This window comes from Metopolophium dirhodum, chromosome 1 (assembly GCF_019925205.1).
Source record: "Metopolophium dirhodum isolate CAU chromosome 1, ASM1992520v1, whole genome shotgun sequence".
In the NCBI taxonomy this organism is placed as follows: Eukaryota; Metazoa; Arthropoda; class Insecta; order Hemiptera; family Aphididae; genus Metopolophium; species Metopolophium dirhodum.
This window is the reverse complement of record NC_083560.1, coordinates 13892113-13918854: the sequence shown is the minus strand read 5'-3', so window position 1 is coordinate 13918854 and position 26742 is coordinate 13892113. Positions and strand designations below refer to the sequence as shown.

General features: G+C 32.6%; 1 protein-coding gene across 1 annotated transcript; it reads right to left on the bottom strand.

Moving 5' to 3' along the window:
- Nucleotides 1-9317: 9317 nt before the first annotated feature.
- Nucleotides 9318-25511, bottom strand: LOC132937360 (neprilysin-2-like). The gene is made up of 10 exons (XM_061004178.1): nt 25415-25511; nt 22210-22332; nt 21823-22068; nt 17619-17836; nt 13029-13414; nt 12275-12577; nt 12076-12172; nt 11765-11933; nt 11007-11257; nt 9318-9656 (listed from the first exon to the last, which is right to left on the bottom strand). The coding sequence occupies exons 1-10, from the start codon at nt 25476-25478 to the stop codon at nt 9318-9320; spliced, it is 2196 nt and encodes a 731-aa protein (XP_060860161.1). The 5' UTR covers nt 25479-25511.
- Between the last annotated feature and the right edge of the window lie 1231 nt (nt 25512-26742).

The window sequence follows — 26742 nt, the reverse complement described above, 5'->3', positions numbered from 1 at the left end:
TTGACTATTTTGTTGTTAATAAGATCATGGCCGGGTGACTTATTTTTCCTGAGTTTTTTAACAATTGATAGAACTTCGCCAGGAGTAGTTGGGGAGGCTGGAAGTGCCATGGGCAGAGGCGATGAGATGAATTGATCAACTTGAAGCATGTGAGTATCATCAGGGGAGATTTTGTGAGGTTTAAATGTATTTGCAAGATGGTTAGCCAGCAGATCTGATTTATCTTGGTCAGTGGTAGCAAGATTGTTGTTCTGATAGCGAAGAGGGGGACTGGTAGATTTATGCTTTAAAAGAGCTTTGGTTTTTCTCCAGAGAGACCCATTTGAGGGGGAAAGAGATTGAATATGGGAGGTGTATAGTTGATTTTTATGTTTCTTGAGAGTTGACTTGAGTTTGTTGGAAAAATAGTTGTACCGTTGTTTGTCTATCGGGTAGTGAGTACGTTGCCAAGTGTTTCGAGCCCGGCGTTTTTGAGATATGAGCTCTCTTATTTCCGGAGTGGTATTTCTACTGGAGTTGTCTTGAGATGCAGATGTGGTCGAAGATATTCGAAATGAGTCTTGAATGTTGTTTGTGAGGGTGTTTATGGCAGTATCTATATCGGTGGGATTTTTTAACTTAATGTTTAAAGAGGAAGAAGTTGACATAATATTGCGAAATTTGTTCCAATCTGTGCGTTTTTTAACGAATGGGTGGAAGGGAACATTTGCTCGAATATTGAGGATGATCGGTGTGTGGTCAGATGCAGGGTCATTAAGGTTAGAAATATTTATATGGATGTGATTGGGGAGGTTAGATAGAAAAAAATCAAGATAATCAGGGTGACGATTTACGTTGGTTGGCCAGTAGGTGGGGGAGACTGGAGAGATAACCTTAGAGCGCTTGATTGTTATAAAGTTGTGTAGAGTGCGACCTCTAGTGTTCTTTGAGCGACAGCCCCATGCTTCGTACTTCGCATTAAAGTCTGCACCTATGATGTATATGTGATTAAGTGTTTGAAGAAATAGTGACAGATCTTCTGCCGGAAAAGGTGATCCAGGTGGGAAGTAGGCTGATGCAATAGACGTGAGTATGGAGTTAATATTTATAGATGTAGCGACTATCTGCATGTGTTGGTTAGATTTAGGATGAAATGGTGAGTGTGGGATTTTAGTAGAAATTAGTAGTGCGGCACCAGCATGAGCTGAGTCATCGGGGTGATTGGCTTGGAGGCAGTCGTATCCGAAAATTTTAAATTTTGAACTGGAGGTGAGATGAGATTCGGAGATGAGAGCTATACCTATGTTTTTTTCTGCGAGAACAAGTTTAAGTTCTTCCGTGTTATTGGTGATTCCATTTGCGTTCCATTGAAGAATGTTTAAGGCGGATAGCTTATTTTCTGCCATTGTTTGAGATAAGTTTTTCGATGAGTGATGTAAGTAGGGATATCAGGGGATTGATTAGAGATCTGAATTCCATGATGAAAGACGTAAGCTGATCCGTTGTGTTATTCGGAACACTAGGGATAGGAGATTCTTGATGTGTTCTGTGTGAATGATTGGACGTATTTTGTGGCAAGGGAGGGAATTCCACGTTGGTGTTTTTGTGAGGTTCTTGTGAGGAGGAAGATGTTTGGTGGTTCGGTGCGTTTTTGTGCCAGGGATTCGATGGTAAGTGTTTTCTATTTTTGCCGAGTTCTTTGTGCACTGAGCAACCTTTGTAGTTGGCAGGATGTGGGCCGCCGCATAGGGCACATTTGGCGGGTTGGGTTCGATCTTTTTGGCATTGTGATGAGTCATGGGGATCACCGCAGCGAACACATCTGGGGTGGTGGTTGCAGTAAGTGCGTGTATGACCATATGATTGACATCGAAGGCATTGGAGAGTGTCTTTTTTGGGACGAGGAGCTTCGACTTTTATTTTTGAGTAGCATAGGAGTGAAAGCTTGAAGATATCAGGGTTGTTAATATCCGGTTCTAAATACTCAAATACTTGAATAAAATATTCAAAATACTTATGAATTTAAAGATAAACTATACATTTTATATTTTTATATATAAATTATAATTTATAACAAATTTGTTGTCGATCACGTCCACACTGATGACGATGTTGGCAAACATTTTCTTTGATGTTCGTTCAAATACCGCCTGTTGAGCGAACATTTTAGAGTTGTACGCGCACACATACGAAACACGTACATACTAGGAGAAACATTCTCAACGAACATGTTCGACAACAATGTTCGTCCTAGTGTGGACCCGGCTTGAAGCCATTGTAATTAAAAGATTTTTATTTTACTGTTGCCAATCGGGATGATTGCACTGTGTATTTAAGGGAGCACAGTTTATTAGTTACTGGTGGTGAAGAAACATAATTAATAATATAATATTATATAAAATATTATAATTGCATACTTTAAAAGCTTCAAAGACCAAGAGTGATATTTTAAAATTATAACAGAATAACTAAAACCGTTATTTTTTGTTTACATTAGGTATGATTTATTTATGGAAACTTTGTATTAAATGTTCAACTATTAGCTATAATAATTGAACATTTTATACATTTTTAACAACAAAATGATTCACAAATTGTTATAGATGAATAATTTATAAGTTATGACTTTATTAGGAACTTTGTTTTCAATTTTCAAGCTATTTAACACAGTAAAAATCACTCCGTGTCTCCATCGCAGTTTTAAAAATGACTTGTACGATTATAAATTTAATATTATTATAAAAATAATTTAAATACTAACTTAGTAATATTTGGCATACCGTAAACAATGTTTAAAATCGTATTAGAATATTGCATAAAAAATATAAAGATTCTAATTTTTGAGCGTGAACATTTTTTTTAGAACAACTCTATATTACAAATTAGCACCTAATTATATATATATTGGCCCGATGAAAATTTTTTTGGCCTTTCTTGTTATTAGCATACCTTCAAAACCTTGAAATAATGCCCCGAGTTATGGATGTGATTAAAACAAATATGTATACCTAATGTAAAACCGTTTATGCATACACACGTTTGGCCATTTCGAAACATCTTAACTGTACACGTGCGGCCGTCATCGATTTATAAAATATGAAATCACAGAAAGATCACGTTCTCGTGAGTATTAAAAGAAAATATTATCGTTTGTGAAGGTGGCTGGTACAACGATTCATGTATTTAGCATGATCAACACGTGTTAGGTTCCTTGTATGTGTTTTTACGATTAAAATAAAAAGTTTACCAGAAACTTAGGAAAGTAAAATTTATGTTTTTGTGAATGTTTCAAGTTCAAATTTTTAGGACATCGGATATTCACCCATAAGTTAATGATTTCTCATAGAACGATTTTTTTGTTTTGTTGTAATCCAAAAACAAATAACCGTGGACACTTGAAATTATATTGATTATATTGATATATTTATTTTATCATTTTTCATACATCTTGCATTTTTAAAACTTTTTGAATTCTTTTAAATTATTTATAGACATGTGAAGATTTCAAGTTTTTTCAATTTTTTCAATTTTTGTCAATAAATGACACTAATACGAGGTCCCTCAAAAGTTGTAAAAATTGCAGTTCAACAATATTAAAGATACGTATTCGAAATTATGTTTTTTAGCATTTAGTGGTTTTACGACTACTATTTATGTAAGATAAATTTTGAGATATAATTGATAGAATTTTTTAACGGGATTTTTTTTCCTACTACCGACTTCGTAACCTTAAGTATAGTTGAGTCAGCTGACATTTCTAACCACTGTGTGACGGGGAGTTATAAGACCATTCCCTCGGGGGTTTTTACACCTTTAGCCATATGTCGCGAGGGCGGCTCCTTCACGCCTTTGGGTGACGCAGAAACATCCCTCCGACGGGTTACGTCAGGGCGCCCTGGCGCCAGGCTGACGATCCCCCGCCGGCTGCTCTCGTATGAGATAGATCGGTGGGTTTCGTATAACCGCGTCGGCGAGCGCTGGATTCGACCCAGTCAAGTAACTCCCCTTCTACTAAGGCGCTACTCCCGACAGCCCCCGCGAGGCCATTCACATATGTCGCAAACGCGCGGCCGGCGAGCGCGAGCACGCGAGGTACACGCGCGCGTCGGCCGGACGCACGCCACACAGCTCGACGGGCACTGTTACCGTTCGGGCGTAAGCTAGGTCGGGTTTTCAGTGGGGCTGTCCTCGTCGCCCGCGAGATGAGATTGAAGGATCCGTTATCCAGAGTACTCACAACGACTCTTTTCCCACTAGCATCGACACCGGGGCAGTTCTTACGCCGACGCGATGCGACCTTTTTTGAGTGGTACGGTTTTCTTTTGCCGGGTGCCGTGTCCGTACCGAATGCTCGGGTTTGAGTGCTTGACGGTGTGTGTCCCCCAGCCGGACTTCCACCTTGCACGTGTTCGCACACGAGTTGGTCGGGCCCGTGTGCTCTCAGTCAGGTTCGTGCTAGAGGCACCAGCGCGCTGACGGAGGGCCGTGTCTGCTTCCCACGTCATGCTCTGGCGCCTCTCGCTCAGGCCCACTGGTTTGTCGCAGGTGGTATGATTCCCCACTTGGGTAGGTGGTTCCCGTGCGGAAAAAGGAAGGTGCCCTCCATCACCTCAGTCGTCCTTATGCGGAGACCCACGCCGGGGTTTTTTGACGTACCTATCAGGTCTACCCTTCCTCAGTGCGTTGATACGCCTGGAACACGGTTATTGGTTTTCCCGTGAGTCCGCGCTCTGCGTTTCAGTCCGCTCCGATCGCTTGCACCTTGAGCGCGGAGCTTTTTCGTAGCTGACGGTCGGGCAGTCGTATGTGTAAGCAGATGCTCTGCGATCCTTGAGGACCTGCATTTGGCAAGCTGCCCATCTCCGGGGTATACTGTTGGAGTGGCTGGTCTGCTGAAAACTGCCTAGCCAGTCCTCTTTTCCTTCATTGATGACCCTTTCCCGTCGCCACCGGTAAGTCTCTGAGACCACCTCCAGGTGCTTCCTATTACCCCGGGAAGCTCGGTTTGGAGATGCGCCCTCCACTGGCGTTGAGATCGGGACGGGGCCCTCAAGTGGCCCGGGGGTGCGAAGACGCCTTCCGGCCGTTCGTCATCCGCCCAGTCCTGTACCCGGGCAGGACATCGTCAGCCGCGGTCTCAATCCCGCGGCTCTTTTTGCTCCACACGGTTCTGCACAATCATGAGTGAGCTTTTCGTGAGGGCGATCGAGGGTGTAGCCTTGTTCGAGCGCCCCCCGCCTTACTACCCATTTCAAACCTTTTGTGGCTTAGCGTGTTCTAAACCACCGGGTTACCACCCTGGAAGGTACAGGTGGTCCAGGGAACTCGGAGGTCCTTGGTCATTTCGCTAGCACCAAGCATGGCCTGCCCCGAGCCCTTGTGATTACAGTTCAGTAAACTCGAAGCTCTAGGGCTAGCTTCGTTAAGACCGTACCCCGCCTGCCCCTTTCCCGGACCAGATTAGTCAGCCAGTTTCTCAACGTGACTCGTCTTGGTGCGGCCGGTAGCAGGCGTGTACTTGTACTGGTCAGTCTACACGCCTGGCTCGTCGTGACCTGGTTGGGCCGTCCTTGCCAGGCGGGGTGAGTGCCAGTAAGTCTTCACGGGGTTACGTCAATGCCCTTTCAGCAACCTAGGTCAGACCGCTCCGGGGGCCCGCCAGCCCCTCCCCGACCGGCGGGCGCTTCACCCGTGGGGGCGCGGGAATACCGGCCCGGTGTAGCCGGCGGTCCCCCAGACCTGCCCTCGCTCTGCCGCCTTCAGAGTTCTGGTGGCCTCGTGTTGTCTGTAGCGGTCGGTTTCCGCTCAGCAGCGGGGGATCCGAGCCCCCCGTCGCCGTCGTCACCGCAGTTTCTTTAGCAGTTCTTACGGCAGCGATGGACCTTAGCCCCCGCCTCCTTGCTTCCGCCTAACGTTACTAAGATGTTACCTGCCCGTAGGTCAGGCATGTGGTTCCTGACTCCGCCCACTCTTTGGTGATTTCAGTCTTACGGTAACAAATTGTGCTTATTTTGACGACAAACTGTGTTTGTCGGCCCTAAGGCTGGTGCGTTCAAGGTTTTGCCACTGGTGGCCCCCAGCCGTCGAGGTTGGTTCCGGCGCACAACACCGGAGTCCTCTCTCCAGAGCTGGGTCATTTGTAAACGATTGACTGAATCCAGATCACCGCCCCTCCGCCGACCGAGTCGCCAGTGCGCTTTCCCATCCACTCGGTTTGATCTCTCTCGCCAGGGACGCATCTTTGCTCATAGCTAATGCGAACCATCTATCGGTCAAGGTACTCATGAGGGATGTTCGGAAAAGTAATCACCCGATGCGACGCCTTAAGCGTCGGCCTTCTGTGATTCTCATCTCACGCACTTCAGCGAGACGCTCGTCAGAGACGCCATGATTGGATCTCGTGTCACCGGTTGATTCACGTAATCGACCGTAAATGGGACGATTGGCTCGGTGTTAGCAAACCTTCTAAGTCAGTATCCATCCGCCGGCGACGTGGACGCCCCGGCCATCGGCAAGCGCCGCGGTCCGTCAACCCCGCGGCGCCCAGCGAAACACACAGGCCCCACCTCCTTGGCTGTGGTTTCGCTAGATAGTTGAGTCAGCTGACAGTCTACATCAGTGGAAGTTTGAGTGTACAAAAATCAAGGAGCAAGAGTCATAAAGTACCATCCCACCCCCCAACTAAGTTTGCTAGAACCAATGCAATAATTGTAGGTTCTTCATAGGTCATATTTTCATGTACTTATAGGTACAATAATTATAAAAAATATATGCAACGATCAATGACGAAAATTGAACATTTACTTCAATAACCGATCATTAACAATAGTAATCAAGTCACTTGATTATTTTCGTAAACTACCGGACAATAACGTAAGTTTCCAAGATAATCGTTTATTGTTGTAAATTACAGTGACCTTAATCAGTGACCGAATATTAACGTATTAAAAATGACATGTACCATGTATAATATACCTATATTATGTATATTGGTTTCATATACCTATTATATCGTATATCACGGATATCGAACGTTTGCCGATTGAGGATGCCGAGGTTATAAAAAATGGGACTAAACAAATATATAATTTAAGCACAGTTTATACACGCTAACGCAGGCGTGGATCCAAGGGGCCATTCCCCCCCCCCCACCGTAGACTGGTGGATTTTCTATTATATCTATTTTCGGCAGCCGATAAAATGTATTGTTTTGCCGATAGCGTTTCGGCCGTGTCCGTTTCCATCGTTCGCCGTCAAAAAGCTAATCTAATCTAATCGAATATTAAATTTTGTTTGATGCAATAAAATGTCTGGCTGTTTTCTTATACTCCTGACATTACCAGCCACTTCAGCAACTGCGAAACGAAATTTTTCTTCTCTTCGCCGACTAAAAACTTGGATGCGATCAAGAATATCCGAAGAACGCTTAAATTAACTTGCATTACTTAATTGTTATAGAAATATTAGTATTGACTGTGAAGAAGTAATTGATGAATTTGCCAAATCTAAAAGACGAATGGATTTTGTTCTGTGATAATTTTTTAATATTTATTATATTTTATTATTAATTATTATTTATTATATATTACGTATCATTATTAAGTAAACAATTTATATTACTTATCTAATTATTTAAAAGACGAAATGATTTTGTTCTGTGATCATTTATTATTAATTATCTAATAATTTTATATATTTTATTGTACTGATAAACTGGGATTTAAATAATAATATTTGTCTATTAGATTACATGGTATGTACAATGTTTTTATCAGACTTATGCCGAAATTTTATTTAAGATGGCCCTACCCCCGTAAATATGTTCTAGATCCGCGCCTGCACTAACGTCCATCCGTCGATTTCTAAAATATGAAATTGCAGAAAGATCAAAATCTCTCAGGTTTCAAAAAAAAAAAAATACTAACTTAAGCTAATATAGTCGGCATAATATGATGATTCATATATTTACCGCGATCAACACGCACCCAACAAAATACACGCAGTACAGTTATTAAATCACATGAAGATCAACACGCACCCAACAAAATACACCCAGTACAGTTATTAAATCACATGAAGTCCGGTACAGAATGTATGGAAAGTTTTATTTCAAAACCTCCATTATTTCAAGTGGAATTTGTAATAGATGGACTTCCATTTATAAATAAAAAATAAAAAATTATCAGTCAAAGGCTTAGATGGCGAGGTTAACTTAATAAAAAAAAATAAAAAATGCCATTACCATAGTTTTGATTTTAACAAAATTAAATTTATTCACATAATAAAAACCTATGCAACAAATAGTATTGGTTGTATTAATGAGTAAAACTTATTTCTACAATAATTAGTTTATTACTTTTAATTTATATTTTATAGATTTAATAAAAAAGGTTGCAAAGATGGAATTGATTTACCTTTTCAGTAAGAATAATACTTTGACGTATGGTATATATTATAAATGACCTAAGTCAAAAATTGACTTTATAGTGTTATAAAAATCAAACATTTTTATATTTTTATATTTTGTTGGTACAGATCACGTAAGTCAAAACAATAACTCACTATCAGTGAAATTATTGTTTTGGTCTAAATATTTTAAGTCACATTATATTGGGTACAAAACATAAATGTCTAGGCAGAAATAATTTTAAGGTGGTTTTAATATCTTAAGTCAAGTTTAGTAATAATTTTAAATGCATGCTCTAACAGCGTAAGTCATATAAAATAAAAATCCAATTATCTTAAGTTACTTAAAAATAATGAAGAATTGATTTTAAAGTTCTACTTAATAGTTAACATAAAAGTTGGTACAATGAATATTAAATTAAATTAATTATCAGCCCAGACATTATTGTCTACGATTTTGAATGATTTGTTTAATCTTCCTAAAAACTAGTAGTTTTTGACTTAAGACATTTATACTATAGAAGAAACATAATTATAATATTAAGCAATTATTTACTAGAAATTTTCATTAGTCCACTGCTTTTATTTTATTTTATTATCAATTAAGAATATTTAGTGGTTATAATGTACGGTCATAGGTAGAAGGTGTTATTTTTTTGTAATACTTAGGTGTATTTTTAACCATTATCAAAATATGGAGTAATTGACACACTAACTCAAGAACTACCGTACCGCAGAGTGGTACCACTTGTACATATTTTTTGGTTCTTAACGTCATAATGTTTATGATAAAATAAATCTTTAATATATATTTAAGAAAACGTTATGCGTTATTAAACATATAATATGTTATAAAAAAAGTAATAAACATAATAATTATAACAATAGTAATAGTAATAATAATATATGTATGATGGTCTGAGAGTGTGGTCTCACCACACCTGGCACTTCTTGACCGGGTTCATATTGGAGCCTAGCGGACACCGGAAGTCGTCGCTGAAGAATTTTTTGTTGGACAACGGGCCGTTGACCCGGAAACGGTTAGGCGAATGGACGTCTGTCATACTATTCTTCAGATATTTAAGCGTATCCTTAGAGCACCACACATTGGCATAGCTCAACCAGAAAATCTGCTGTGGTGTGTACTCCTGGAGCCCGGGCAGCCGTGGTTCGACGCCGTGTCCTTTAGCCCACACTCTGTACGCATCGTACACCAGCTTCAAGCCGCCATTGTCCGACATATTATCGTCCAGCGTTATATTGCCATCCACCTGCGGAAAATTAATAGTTAGGTTAAGCCATAGTCCTTAAATGGAACGGTATCAATAAAAAAAGGCGGGCAAGTGGGTGTCGCTCTGTTGTACAGTTGCTTAAAATTGGGTCACTGTAATAGTGTAATTGATGGTGTTAAATTTGAATTCAATATTCTGAGCGAAGACGGTCAGTCAGCCTATGATATTACTAAGTATATTTGATGATGTTATTGTGAATAAAGTAATTTATATATTGTAACCTATTTACGTGGAACCTTGTTATACATTATCAATCCTTAGCTAAAAAAAGTTAGCTAGAACATTTTATAAATTTTAACTGTACAAAATAATTATTAAATTTTAAATTTGATAAATAATGTCAAGATTCGAACTTTAAATGCTTATAAAAAAAAAATTGTGGTATCGTGTATTTTTAATATTTGTAACTGCTATTGTAACAATATATCAGGAGCCTTGTATTAAATTTGCACGCTTATTTACCCAACAAATAATTTTATTTATATTCATAGAAAAAAAAAATAAAAAATTGAAAACTGACAATGTCGGTAAACAGCTTTCAAAGAGTCAAAATATTTTCAAAACGTTATTGTGTATAGAAAATTAAAATATAAACATTCAGTAAAATTGTCGTGTATTTATAGTTATTCATTTTTGAATTACAATAAAATAAGAAAATCGCACATGAGAAATCGAGTGAATATCCAATGTTGTAAAAATTGAATTTCAAACGCTCATAACAATTTAATTTAAATTTCTTTAGACATTTTTTTTTGATAAAGGTAGACAAACTTATGAATAATCTTAGATTTAAAAAGAATAAAAAATTATGAATTCTCAACTCAAAATAATTTGTTAATTTTCTTGATTTTTACGTATTATGTCAAGATTTGAACTTTAAATGTTATAAAAAAAAAAACTGTGCTAAGGATTTTAAATATTTTTCAATTGTCATTGTTACAAATAACAATATAGTAGGATCGATTTTAAAATTTTGGCCTCCCAAATGCAACAACTAGATTCACTTTCCCATCGAACAAGATACTGCTATAGAAAATCGAAGAAGTTTTACTGCCCCAAACCAGGCATCAACAACAATTTAAAAAAAATTTAAAAACACATCAATGTAAAATCAATACATTCAACGCTCCGCTCAGAATCTAAAATAACGGGTTGAGAAGTGGCGGGGTAAGAGTATTGCGCAAAAAATTTAGATAAGCAAAAAAATTGAATACGTTTTTTTTAATCATTATATTCGGGAATTATTAAATTTTCAACAAATGATAAGTCAACTTCAAAATTAATCCATGCAAAAACGTAGTCTTATGAAATTTATTTTATCACACACACCTTGAGACCGATTTCATGAACAGTGTAATTTCCATATTGATCGATAAAACACTTTTGCTTTTCCAAAAAGCGTTTATTCGTCTCCTCCGTCCACCAGTTCGCCAGGTTGCCATGTCTATCAAATTTTTTACCTTCGTTATCAAAACCATGAGTGATCTCGTGACCAATTACAGATCCAATTCCACCGTAAATCATGTATTGAGGACGATCGTTAGAGAAGAACGCACCTTGCAAGATACCAACGGGAAGTACTGGAAAATTAAAATAATTTATAGTATAATAAATATGGTTGTAATAATGCCTAACTTTAAGTACTAATATTATATAGGTAAAGTGTTCTAATTTATAAATTATGACTGTGAAAAATATTTTTAAATGTTTTGCATAAAGTATATAGAACTCAACATGTTTGTAAAAAAAGGATCATTTAATAATACTAATAATTTATTTTAATTTCGAATACATTATGTATTGAGTTTAGAGGGAGAAATTCTGAGCGTTCTTATTTATATTTTGAATTTACTCTGTTCTCAATACTTCATCTAAAATGTTGTGGAATTGTCAGGAAAATAACTTCTCGATTACTTCTAAATGTTATTGACTATTATTTAAAATTTAAATTCTTTTTGGTTTCTGATTTTTATTTAAAAGATTCATTTTCATTTTCACCTATTACTCAACAAGATTGGCTACTCTATAATTAACGACTAAGTATACGTATAGTATAAAATAGTATATATTATTCCAATGTTACTCACTGATATTGTTTTTCTGAGGTTGATAGTACGCATTTACCGTTGTTACGGTACCACTGAGAAAAACCCAATCTGATTTATTAAAAGATTTCAATTTCGAAAACTCATAGTCAGTGCTAAATTTAGTCCAATTCAATAATGATGTATAGTAGTCTTGGTCGTTGACTTCTAACTAAGAAAAAAACTTATAGTTAGTAAGTTAAGTAGTAACTAAATACTCATTAATCATAACAAAAACAATTTTTAAAACGTTTTATCATGCATTTTATTCTAATCTCCAATGCACTATAGTCTGGATCTAAGGAATTAGTTACATTTTCATAATACGCATTCAACTTGCTGTCATCCAATAGCTCATCAGGGTATGCAATGGTATGTGTCATTGCCTTTGCTTTGTCCATCGCTTTTTCCCTAAATGAAATAACAAAAATAATAATGTCATAATGTTTTTTACTGTCTACCTTCCGTATCTATTTTTACTTAGTGCTATATCAACCGAAAGTCAATCTTTACCTTGTTCTATCGTCCATCCACTCATTTGATGATAATGTTTTATACAGTTCCTCCTTGATACCATTCACCATTTCTAAAGCATTCTGTTTAGCGTTTTCATTGAAAACCCGTTTAACGTATAACGACCCAGTGGCTAAATTAAACAACTCAGTACTGATTTTCATGCAATAATTCGATCGGGGATATACTTTAAAATTGGGGTTTAGCTCTTTCTTGTACTTGTACTGTCTGTTTCTCAGTTCTTCCGTCATATAACTTAAGGAGTCAATAACAGATCTCTGAATCACGTAATTCGATTGGACCCTGATAGAATAATCAAATTAAGTAAGTACACAGGTGTTTTTAAAATTATATTATAATTTCTAAATTGTATATATGTTGAACGAATTGTATCAAATTATTCAATACGTAATTATGAAAATTATATATTGGAAAATTAATTTCTATCATATTGACGCAGATCATCGGCTATTCCTGTTTTTATTATAAAACCAAATTATGTCAATATTTCGAAGAAAACCAGACGGATTCGTTTTTCAATTTAATATTAGTTTGCATTTATTTAATAATTTCAAAGAGTACAAAAAATATAACGATTGATAACTAGTGATCAGTGATCACATTTCTCCGAGTAATCATTTGGAGGTATATTAAATAACTTCCTCTGAATTACTAAATATTATACCTGAATATACATCAATAACAACAATAATACGATCTTATGCCTTGCGTTATATATCTATATAATATTTACCTTTTGGGCGTTTTCTTGAGTAGGGTTTCCAAGTCCTCCAAGAATTTTAACGAAGACACAATTATAATGTCGTCCCGCCGTATGGACTTGTTCAACAGTTTGTCGAGGAACTCTTTCCATGGTATACTCGGGAAATAATCTTGTAGATTGAGGATATTTACTTCTACAGTTTTATATCCAATATAGGAGGAGTTCCATTGCTCTTCTATTTTGGCCAATTCTATCTCAAAGTCCAACGACTCACTTAGCTCCTTGGTGGCCCTCTGCCGGTCAGCGCCGAATAGTACCGCAATGTCCACTATGTACCTGTAGTATTTGTTCGTGAGTTCGTGGTCTTTGCCCTTCACCAGGTACTCCAATTTCAGTCCTAAGGACGCTTTGTCCAGCTGAAATTTCGATCGGACACAACAACACCCGTTAAACGCATTATTGATATGGGCAATAGTAAACTCTCCTGATTTTATGGTAACCAATACCGATAATAAAATCTCCATAATATGGTAAACTCTACTGGGTTAACATTTATGTTTAACTAAAGGGAAATAATATATATATACGCTCTACAGAGTTGTTTTAAATTGTATTGCTATTTGCTACATTGTAAATTGTCCGTACTGAGACTGTGATTGTTGCTATACAATATATTCAATAATGTATTATCATAGTATGGTTATAAAAAAATGTACAATATATAAAAAAAATTATATAGAACAACTATAATAGACACCTTCACTTTTTAGATTCTGAGTAGTGTGAAATTATGTATGGATTTTGCAATGATGTGTTTTTTTCTTTCTGTCATTCAGTGAATGAAAGAAATATAATGATAAATATTTTATCATATAATATGTGAAATATTGGTAATCTGTAACCAATGACAACCAAAATAAGTTAATATTATTATGTGCAATATTTCCACAAATCATATTAGTAATATAATACCTAACTAAATGGCAACCCTATACATATTCCTTTTTTGTGAGTAAATATCTTTATAATGAGTGAAAAAGGAAGCTACCTTTCAGCTATATATAGTGGTGGAAACATTATCTATAAACCCCTTCTAACTAATGTTGATAAACAATTTTCGCTGGGTCAAAAAAATGTTAGCGTCAATAATTCACGAACATTGTCAAATTATTTTGAGTTAGAAATTTATAAAAAAATTGTTTATATGAAAGGTTTGAAAATGTATACAAGATTCATCAAAAGTTTATCAAAGTGGAAATTTGAAAATTATTTTGTAGTTAAAATTCGTTATTTGGTATTCAGTGTGATGGTCTTCAGAACTTAAAGGAGCACACAATACAAAATTAAATTTTTTTAAATGTTATATTATTGTTATACTATGGCTATATGAAATGATTTGGTGAAAATCCGATGTAAAAAAAAATTATTACATTAAGAGTTACTAAGAATTAATGTAGAATAGTCGCGTGACGTCATTGGGCTAATCGTAATTGCTATATAATTGTCTACCTTATACATGTAATAGTTCCTCCTTAACGCGATGATTTACCAATCAAAAAATTTTATTTTTAAAGTTAAGTTTACGTATAAATGTGTGATTTTATGTGCTTAAGACGATAAAAGTATCAGAAACTCAATATAACGTTTAAATTTTTAAATATTAATCTTTAAAGTGATATTTTTGTTAAAAGGCACGTCATAGCCATTTAAATATAAAATAAAAATTCAAATATATCTAATACATCATCTAAGATTTTTAATATTTAAAAAACTAAACGTTGTATTGAAATTCGGATACTTTTATCGTCTTAAACACATAAAAGCACACATTTATACGTAAACAAAATTTCAAAAATAAAATGTTTTGATTGGTAAATCGTCGTGCGAAGCGAGGAAATTTTACACGTATAAGATAGACAATTACGATTAGCTGGGCGTCATGCGTCTTTTATAATTTCTCATAACTTATTGAATAATTTGAGTAGAAACGTAAAACCTATACCATTATTCTTAGAATTGAACATTCTTTCAAATTAAAAAAAAAAACGGGTAAGTGGATGTCCTCTGATGTATAGTAGGTTTCAAGTGGGTCAATATATTGTAATGGATTGTATTAAACTTGAATTCAATGACATAGTATCATTGTATAGGAAAAACGATTCGGAGCGGAGACGGTTTGTCAGTCTGGGTATTTTACATTGTTGTTATTTATTATAGCATGTAAGTTGGAATTGATATTATAATATTAAAATTTTTATTCTTTTCTATGGTGATAAACAAAGCGTTAGAAATTAAAATCCTATTTTTAGCGGTGTTTTGTAATTTATCGGTGGTTTTTCCCGTGTCATTAAATAATTATTGAGAAATCAAAAAAGCCCTCTCTAAAGTACCATCTTGATCCAATTTGCTAAAAAATAAGATACTATGTGTTGAAATCGAAGCACTCCTTCTGGTAGAAATTTTGCATACAGGTAAGAAAAAATAAAAAATAAACATCATTGTAAAACCACTAGTTTCCTCGCTTCGCTTAAGATCTAAGAATTATTTTAGATTCTGTGTGGAACAATTAATGTTATGATTTTACAATGATGTGTGTTTTTTTTTTTATTTTTTTTTTATTTTAGGACATTAAAAATACTAAGATTTTTTCAACAGTATCTTTTCTGATAGGAAAGTGAATCTAGTTGGTACTTTGGGGGGTTAAAAGTAAAAATTTCCCAGAAGTTTTCAAAAGCGCAGTGAAAAACAATAAAAAAATTAAGGAAAAACGGGAATATTTACGCAAAATCTGTTTTTGAGAAAATCGATTTCGGTTTTTAGTGCAACTTTTAAACAAATTGCTGTAGGTACATGCAATTTTGACTGAACGTTTAAATTAGCATTTTCTATACACCATAACAATTTCCAAATATTTTGAGCTGTTTAAGGACATTTTTTTTAGTTATTTTTTCAATAAATATCAATAAAATTTTATTTGTTGATTAAAAAGCTTGAAAATTTAATAGAAGACTCCTAGTATATTATTTCAAAGGCAGATGAAAAAAATTAGAAATTACAATTTTTTTTTATAAGCATTTAAAGTTCTATTATCGACAAAGTACATAAAAATGACGAAACTTTGAAAATTATTTTGAGTTAGAAACCCATAAAAAATTTTCTTTTTAAATCTAAGATTTTAATATTTAATACAAGATTCCTCATAAGTTTTTTTACCCGTATCAAAAAAAAAGTAATATACGCTAATTGACCGTTTTCGCTCAGAATCATTTTTCTTATACAATGATATTATATCATTGAGTTCAAATATAACACCATCAATTACAGTGACCCGCTTGTAACCTACTGTATAACAGAGCAACATCCACTTACCCACCTTTTTTGTGTGTTTGTGTTCCTCAAGCAAATTTAACCCTTTTAATTTAGCCTATCTTCTTCCCAGAGGTCTAATTTACCCACAAACATTATTTATAAATATACCTATTATATATATTGACAAAAAATAATAATATAAATCAACAAACATGCCCGATTAACCAATAGCAACCAATATAATATAATACACTATTATTATTTTAATGTGTAACAATTAACTACATTTTTATTATTTAGTTTATTTTTTTCTGGACAAATGGCGCCACTTTTGTATTTTTGACATTCAGATTTCCTACATTTCCGGTAGATTTTCCTTAAATTTTATTTCATAAGTGATATACTCATGCGTTTAAAAAAAAATTAAGAAGCTCTAATAAGTAGTTCCAGAGTTTGGCCTGTAGAGAGATTTTCATTTCACATTTATATCGATAGATAATATAGATTATATATTATATTATTGTGAACAATGTACCTATACATACCTAACTATTTTTACTATTTCATTATTTTCAAATAAATTTTTGATCGACACATAAGCACATTAATTCTTGTTTATATTACGAAGAGGATATAGTTGATATATTATTTAATAAGACTTAATAGAGTGCAAGGCTGGACATTAAGAAAGAGTATACTAAAAGTGTAATACTATACACCAAATATTAAATAACGAATTGAACAAAATTTGAGTCATATAGAGTTGATACATTTAACGGGCAACGAAGTTGTAATTATAATTATAATTATAATCTCAATAATTTTGAGATTTACGATAGAAATTGTTGTTTATTAATGGTTGCTATGGGTTATAGGAGTTGAGAATAATACTGATTTATTATTATTATTTATTGTTACGTAACAGGCCATTATTTATAATAATTAATAACTCCTTTGTTTATTAAGTTAGAGAATCGATCAAATGCCATAAACCTTCTCCGCAATGAGCTCTTCAGTTTTAAAAAAAAATTCATAACTATCGGTTCAGTAGTTTCCGAGAACATAGACCTCAAAGATTTTCATTTTCACATTTATATATAAGATTCCAAATACAATTTAGTCTATGAAATCAGTGTGATTTGAATCGCTCCTATTTCAAACCCTCATAGTCGTACAAACACATTGCGCATAATGTGAATACGAAAATGTTTATAAACCAGGACTCTGCACATAACGACAATAGGTAATTGGTTTTGTTTTCTGTTGAATAGAATGGTATTTTATTAATGGATAAAGTAGAGGATAGCTCACATATAGAATAGGGTTCGTGTTATTTTCCGGATGTACTATAGTACGTATTTTGATGAAGTAGTCCACGCCCCCTATCTTTTCCGGCACTATTAATTTGTGCATACTGTCCGTCCACGTGAATTTCGATTCGTTCCATTTCTCAGCTTCCAGTACTGGCCATCCACCGATGCTTTTCAGTATTTCCTTTATCGGTTCCAAGCCTATTTTTTTTATGTGTTCTGTTAACATAAAGTTTATGGTGGTTATTTGATATTATCGGTGTTTCTCAATTACGTGGTGAAATCATGATCTAGGTTAAATTGTGTGATTGGTATTTTTTTGCGACAGAACTGATTTGAGTGATATACAAACGACATATTGTTTAATACATATTGAGTAAAAACGATCATCGGATATGTAAATACTAAAAGATTACAAATTCAGGTGCCTGGTGCCAGTTTTTAAAATTTTCCGCAGTTCTATAAAATATGAAAATTCAAGTTTATATTTTAGTTGCCACCTTAATTATAATACTTTTCCACAAAATATACTACCCGATACCTATTTAGAGAGGAGGAGGTGGGTTGATAGGGTGTATTATATCGAAAAAAATTAACTAACGGGAATAATTCTCAGGCCTTGTAAAATTGTCGGATTTTGATAACTATTATTTTATCTGAAAGAATAAGACTACTTACGAACTCCGATTTTTTATTTTATATCAAATAATGATATATACACCATTATTTTATAATAATATATTTTATAAGTAAACTGTAAATTGTATTATTTTTGAAGACATGTTATAAAGTTTGGGTTTAAAATATTGAAAAATTGTGTTTGACGTGGCCTGTAAAATATTACTTCTACAATTAAAAAAAAGTTATAAAATTTGGTTGATTCAACGGAACAGGATCGTCATTATTGTAAGGCCTATTTCTGTGTTCAAAATTACATTGGCACCTTAAAACAAATATACGTGTTAATAGGTAACTATATTTAGATATTATAATCGTATGTTATAATGTGTTTGATAAAAAAAATACAAAATAAATTTGGTTAAATGATGTCTAGAAGGGGTCACTGTGTAATGGATGAATTTAATTTAAATATAATAATAAACAACCATTGTACAAAAAAAAAAACAATTCTGAATAAAGATTGTCTGTCAGCCTATATTACAAAGTACCTATATTTTATGATATTATCGCGTATTATTTATATCATTGTGTGTATTAAATATAATCATAATATATACTTGTAATGATATGCTCACACACTATTATAATAAACTAAAATTGTACATAATAATAAACAACGGCCAGACTGTCGTTTGTAGAAATCGGTCGCATCAAATAAAACCATTAACAACGACAATTAAGATATCGGCACGCACTTATAACGGTATTACGTAGGATGTGTGTGACTTTATTTTATGCTGACGTCGAAGAATAATCTAGTTCCCAGGCCCACGATAACTTTTTGATAAAGTCGCCCACCACTCTCTGGTCAGCATCCTCGCGTCGTCCCTTAAGTCAGTGCATGAGCACCAACCACCAGAGTAACAACCTCTCAAGTCCCAAAGAAACCGATTTCAACGAGCGACAACTGGACTCCTTATGCGAGCAATAATCAGTGCAATCTTTAATTCAATTTGTGTATTTGAAGTATTACTTTGTTTTATCTAAAACCTAAAACTCCTACAATATTATCTACAAACAACTGCGAATCAGGTAAGGCATATAATATAATATTTTATGTTGATTGCAGATAATACATTCTATGTGCTTTTTTCCATAAAATTATATTGTATGGTGTATTTGATATAATTCTCGAATACACGATCTCGAGAGCCCTCCGAACACCTGGAGGAAGGTATTAGCGTAATTTTAATATTTTAATATAACTATCGACAGGAGTCGCCATCTATTTATCTTATTTCTACGTTATTACATACTTTACAATTTTCAAGTACCCACCAATAATATTTTTTAATTACAATTACAACAAAATAACTAAAATTCAATTCAATATCTAATTTCGTCGAAATGTTAACTTTAAACATCTATAAAAAATACCAGTGTTAACATATTCATATATTTTTTTAAATAATTTGGTTATAGTACGAACTTCTTGAGAAACCTGGTTTTAAAATTTAAAATTTAATAAACTTTTAATTACATGATAATTTGAAATTTTTTTAAAGTTTTGATGTTTTTTTTTTCAAACCTTGTATTAAATTTTCAATCTTTTTGACCTAACGAAAAAAAATTTATTGATATTTGCGTAGGTAAATTTAAAAAAAACAAAGTTAAACATTTTAATAAATAGCTGAAATCCAGTAAATATATTTTAATCATGTATATAATATGTTAAAATAAAGATTTGATGAAAATCTCAAGTAACTACGGTTATTCATATTTTGAATTACAATTTACAACAAAATAAGATTTTGTTGGATGAGGAATTGGTTATTTATCCAATGTTGTAATAATTTTAACTTTGAACACTCATAAAAATGTATTAGATATTGCGGTAAACTTAATTTTTTTTGTTAAAGGTTAAAAAATGTATGAGAAATTATGTATTAATTTCTCTTAAGTTAGCTTAGAAAAGAAAAATTGTTGAAATAAATTTTAATTACAATATAATTTGCAAATTGGGGAACGGAGTGGCCGAGCAGACTAAGGCGTCGGATGTGACGCACACCGGCGCTGGTTCAAACCGGGCATGGCAGATACCTACGTGTGCCCACTTGAAAATCTGCCAAAAACTACACACACGTGTTTACACCTACTGTTCCCTTCCCCACCGTTTAAAAACCACCCAATGGTCTAAGTTGCCGTGGATTAACTAAAATAAAAAAAAATTTCAAATTTTCACGATTCGGACGAAATTATCAAAATTCTAATTTAAAACGATCGTAAAAAGTTGTTGCGGATTTTCGCACAACTTTTTGATTTTGAATTACATCATTAACAACTAATGAGGAACATATTTTCATTATGAATGGGAAATTGTTATACAAACAATTGGTGAGATTTTAAAGTATCTATAAATGGTTATCAGTTTTTGAGTTGACCAAAAATATTAAAACCGACATTTTTGTCGAAACTGGTTAAGCGTAAAAATACAAGTTTTTCCTTAAATTTTTTAGATTATTCTCGAAGCTTTTGAAAACTATTATTAGATTCTGAGCGGAGTGAGGGATCTAGTGGTTTTACAATGGTGTTTATTATTATTTATTTTTTTTTATATCCTGTATACAAAATTTCTACCAGGAGGAGTGCTTTGATTTCAACATTTAGTATCTTATCTTTTAGCAAATTGGATTAAGATGGTACTTTAAAGAGGCCATTTTTCGATTTTCTCAATAGATATTTAATGTCAAAAGAAGAACCACTGACAAATTACAAAAAACCGCTAAAAATGGGATTTTAATTTCCAACGCTTTGTTTATCACCATAAAAACGAATTAAAATAAAAATAAAAATAACGATTTTAGTAATTTTGTTGTAATTTATAATATTAAATCAACATGATATAGGCTATAATAAAATATAATAACAGTATAAAATATCCACACCAATGAACCGTCCCCGCTCAGAATCGTTTCGTATACAATGATATGATATCATTGAATTCAAATTCAATACATTCCATTACAGTAGAGTGACATCCACTTACGCGCTTTTTTACTTTTGACCTCCCAATGTGTCACTTGAATTCTTTTTCCTAACAGAAAATATGCTGAAGAAGAAAATTAAAGCATTTTCACTGCTACATTAGGCAATGAGACATAAGAAAATTAAAAAATTAAAATACTCATCATACATTGTGACAGCAATACTAATTAATATTCTAAAATTAATTGAATTAAAATAAATACAAATAATTGTAAGCCTATATTTTGATTGTCGTACCCATATTGATCTAGGTGCTAACTTATATATATATCATTATAATATTATACATACTTATCAAATTATAATCATACATAATATATATCACTGATTCAATCCCATTGAGATAATCCATTTTATAGTATATTATCGTATTTTTAGCTATACATTTTATTCTATAATAGAGGTATATGCAGGTCAGAAAATCTGGTCGTTTGTTCAAACTTTTACTCTCACAGTTCGAACATAGGTATATCACGAAAAATAGGCCCAAATATATGACTTCATAATATTAACTATAATAATTTCTAAGATCATTATACCTTGGTCTATACACGATTTATACAGTAATTTCATCATTTTGAACGGTCTCAGTTCATCAGGTTGAATGGGTTCGGCGACGATAATTTGCTTCCAATTTGAAATTGCATCGTCGACCACTTTAAATTCGTTTCGTGACTCTTTGTCATCGTCGAGAATAGTGTTTTTTATAAAACTACCACAGGCAAACTGATAGAAATCATCACAAGGATCTACTGATCGATCCATGTTGTTGATTAAGGAAGCAGCTAGAATATTAATCAGTTTTGGTATCATATAAAGCATACAGATATATATATATTTACCAATTATACGACATGAGCGTTTTATAAAATTTTTTATATATCAGTAATTAGTCGAGTGGTATATCAATAATAAATGATGCTTACCAGCTTTCACACAACCTTTTGAGAGACAAAAAAGGTTATCTTTTTCGTATTCACTATTCTGGAGCAATCTCCATGAATTGGCAACCAAACCATTTTTTTCAGGTGATATCGACGGAAGGCACTCTGTAAAAATTACAAAATTGGGTGTAAATTATAATCGTATAATCTAGTTAAATAATTGTCATTATACCTTAATTTGTATGTAGCATAATATTTAACAATTGATATTATATGTGTATACAACATTGCAACGTAAATGATATAATTATACATTTCTGTTGGATAGTTGACGTAACGTGTTATAAATCAATTAAGAACTGATCTAATTTACAGAATATTATAAAATAATAACTAAATAAAAATGCAGTGATTAAAGTTAGGTAACATTAAATAAATTGTTTTTTTCATATAATCTATAAGTAATAACCGATTGTTATAAACATGCACACCATCAATAACGGCTGTGTAATATTACTAGGTATAACGTCTAACTGGCTCTCATTTTGATATTATTTGTAATAAATTAGTTAAAAAATTAACACGACTCTATTTAACGTAACCAATGAAAACATTTCTGTATGACACATTGTATTATAATATTATATACTAAGCAGGGGCGGAGTGGGAACCAAATCCAGGCCGGGAGTTTAAAATTTATCCAGGCCACCCACCAAAAATTTTTTTCTCGCTACGCTCGAATTTTGTTTTTCTATTCACCTATTTCATAACTATTATATAAGTAGATTTAATTCTAGTGCAATTTATAACTTGAAAAAAAAATTAATTTTTTTCAATGAGTTAAGTTAATTTTTTTTTTTTTGTTAACTTTTAAATTTAACTGAAGCCTGAAAGCAATTTAATTTAATTAACTTAACTAGCCAGACTTAATTATTTTCATTAAATTGCCCACCTTTTATTAATATACTACTAATACCTGAATGTCTGAAAAATAAAATTTGTAGGCATAGTTTAATAGTTGAAACCAACGAAATATTAATAATTAATAATTATATATTGTGTTTTCATGGTTTAGGTATAGTAGGTATAAGGTAATAAGTAATAAATAAATACATAAATTATAAACAATATAATAAAAATTAAAAATGGTTTATACATTTATAATAATAATTTAAATAATAGTTTAGATTTCTCACCAACTGCATTTATGATAATATTATTATCAATTTCCATGAGAATTTTATTTTCAATGGCCATTAGCATAAAAGACTCAAGATGTTCGTTGGTCATTGAATTTCTCAGCCGGTTTTTTAAATATTTCAATGTTGAGAATGACCAGAAACTTGCGTAACAGGGAGGGTTAAAATATATTGATATGCTATAGTTAATGTCGGGTAAGCATTTGCAAATAAATTATATTTAATTAAAACATTATAACAACATATTACACAGTTCTTAGGTAGGTGTACCTTTTAGAAAAAATGAATCTAATTGATTACATTTTTCAGCACATTTTGCAAGTAATTTTTTGTTTTTTTCGCGATCTCTTCCTGCCACCCTTTTCCTTTTTTTATTCATAATTACAATATAATATCGTACGATCAATAATATAAAACTTAAATTTTCATTAGAGAGCAAACAAATCAACATGTTAACAACAGCTGGATTAATAAAAGGAAAAACGTGGATAAACGACACTGTCGACACGCTCAACAACAAGTGAACAGTGTACAAATATCAAACACTAATGACTAATTTGTTTGGGCTTATTATAGATATTATTTAAAAAAATAACAATGACCAAAGTAAAGGGACCAATAATACAAAATTAATATGTATTATCATTAATATTGATTATATTATTATAAATACTAATATTTTAGACATTATTAGTATTATTAGTTATTATTAGCCATTAGGCATTGGCGCATTGCTATATTCGTCGCCACTCTACAGTCCTACTACAGTCTATAGATAAAGGGTACAGATAAACAACTTGTCGGTTCAACAGGTGGAAATACGTCGAATCTGGGTGTCATGTTATAAAAATAACCAGCCTATATCAATATAATATTGCTTTAATTTTATTTAATGTCTATATTTATGTACCAAATATTTTGTAATTTTATATCCAAAGCTTTCTCATACGAGTATACGATTGTACGAGGCTATTACAATGTTCTATTATTACATTAATAATATTTGTAATACAATAGTTTAATAGACACACATTTTTGACACATTTAGCATTTAGCATTAACTAATATTTTGTAAATTAAATTAAATTAAAAAAAAAAAATCTAACAAAATGGCCAGGCCACCAGGCCATAGTATGGTCCAGGCCATCTGGAAAATTCCCATTTCCAGACCGGCCACTCCGCCCCTGATACTAAGGATAACTAAAGTGTTTAGTTGAATGGTGAACGACTCTGTATATAGTAGGTAATTATTTATTTATTAAAGCCTCTGCGTCTAAGGCCATAATTAGCTGCAACAACTTTATAAAGGTTCACATTCGTATGGAGTGTTATACTATATTTAGGTACATACCTAAAAGCTGGGCACTAACTAGTTAGAAAGTTAAAGTTACTTTTTAAGTAACTTTCTAACTTAACTAGTTTGTTTTAATTCATATAAACTTTGTAACTTAACTAGTTGAATTTAATGTGTAAAATAGTCTAATCTAACTCGTTAGAAATAAAACTAACTAGTTATTATTATTATTTTTGTTTTCATTCCAAAAGCTGTTCTTCAATCATGGCATTATGGCTATATGCCTAATATCCCTTTTATTTTGTTTCACCCTTTATGTTCTAATAACTGATAAGTGATATTATACCAATTAATTTCCAAGGTGTTTAATTCAATTTCTCAGTTATAATCAATAATAATTTAAGTTGGATAACTTATTATTTACATTTCAACAAAAAGGTTTTTTAATCTATAAAAAAAAACTAACTTCTAACTTCTACTCTAATTTAAGTTACTATTTTCACCAAACTAACTTCTAACTAACTAGGTTAGAAATTTGGACAGTTTCAGAAACTAACTTATATTCTAACTTACTTAGTTTTTTTATTAAAATAACTTAACTTCAACTAGTTGAAAAAAATAACTAACTTGCCCAGCTTTGCATACCTACCTGTCCTACCTACCATCACGTATCTAGCCTTTATTTATTTTATCGTTGTTACCGAATACTGATTGTGCTCGGTATTATGTCATTACAATAAGTTTTTCGCCTTACTCGCATTGCAGCTGTGGTTCAAATACAACATGGACAGAGCTAGGGCCAGGAACCAGGATAGCATTCTGCTGGTGACGATGGTCAGATTCAGTTCCAAGTTTGTCAGGCTTCTGAAATGGAACAATCACCAATATTATTATTCTAAGCTATTACTATATGAAAAAACGTACGTAAGTATGCGTGTGTGTGTGAAATGTATGACAAGTAAGTAAACAACAGTGCATGATTCGTCCTATTATACAAATGAGATCAAGGAATCTAGAAAGTACTGAAATACATATTTCGTATTTGTATGTGTGTAGTAAATTATCTAATAGTATGAAGTTCTTCCTTTACATAATACAACGATGTTTAATATCGCGGGCTGAGAATGAAAAGGTTCTATGTCACAATATCCAATTGTTCAGCAGAGCGATTCTTAACTTTAATACCCAATATCTTTTTTTAAGATTATCTTATGAATATAACCATAATTTTAATGAATTAATAAATACAATTATTTTCAGATACATTATTAATATTAAGTATTAGACATCCACACATTTTATAAAACCCAAAAAAACTGGAAAAAAGTGTATAAGAATAAAAAAGTTCTGTGTATAGAACCTTTTCATTCTTCCAACTAAATGGATATACCGATGGATATACTTGGAACTTTTTTTTTTTTAATTCCATCAGATAATTACTCATTAGTCATTACAATTTCTTATCAGAGTTATCGAAACATGCAACATCAATATTTATAATAACATTTGTTTTTACATTATTTTAATGTTTAATCGAAAACAATTATTAAAAATTTGAGCGAATAAATAATTAAATTGCCTAATGTACCTACCTGCCTAATTTTATTATTTTAATTATATTTCAGATTGAGACTACATTATAATGTATATCCCCGCTAATACTATAACTATAATAAGTAATATCACATTATGACATCATCGTTGACACGTCTTAAAAAACATTAAAACAAAATTATAAATATATATTGGTGGCAATTGAAATTGATAACATACTAAATAATTTTTAAATTCAATTCTTAATAATAAGATAATATTATTTAGTCTATATTATTATATTATACCTACTTTTACAAAAATATTGAATGATATTATTCTAATTTTTGTTTTTATTGTATCATTGATATGTATTATTGATAATACCTTTTAATACTAACCAACATTGAATAATATGATGATAGAACCTTTTCATACTTATGTAAACTTATCAGAATAAAAAAGTTCTATCGAACTACAACTATAATCACGATGCAGTTATTTTTCATGACATAGAACCTTTTCATTTTCTGTATCTCACTAAGTATT

What these genes read in the sequence shown, in the direction of transcription:
- LOC132937360 (XM_061004178.1), bottom strand. Translation starts at nt 25,478, where the DNA reads ATGCTATCCTGGTTCCTGGCCCTAGCTCTGTCCATGTTGTATTTGAAC. An exon ending in AAAAGGTTGTGTGAAAGCTG is followed by an intron (nt 22,069 to 22,209) that starts GTAAGCATCATT and finishes TTAATATTCTAG; the next exon opens with CTGCTTCCTTAATCAACAAC. An exon ending in TTCATGAAATCGGTCTCAAG is followed by an intron (nt 9,657 to 11,006) that starts GTGTGTGTGATA and finishes AATTTTCCGCAG; the next exon opens with GTGGATGGCAATATAACGCT.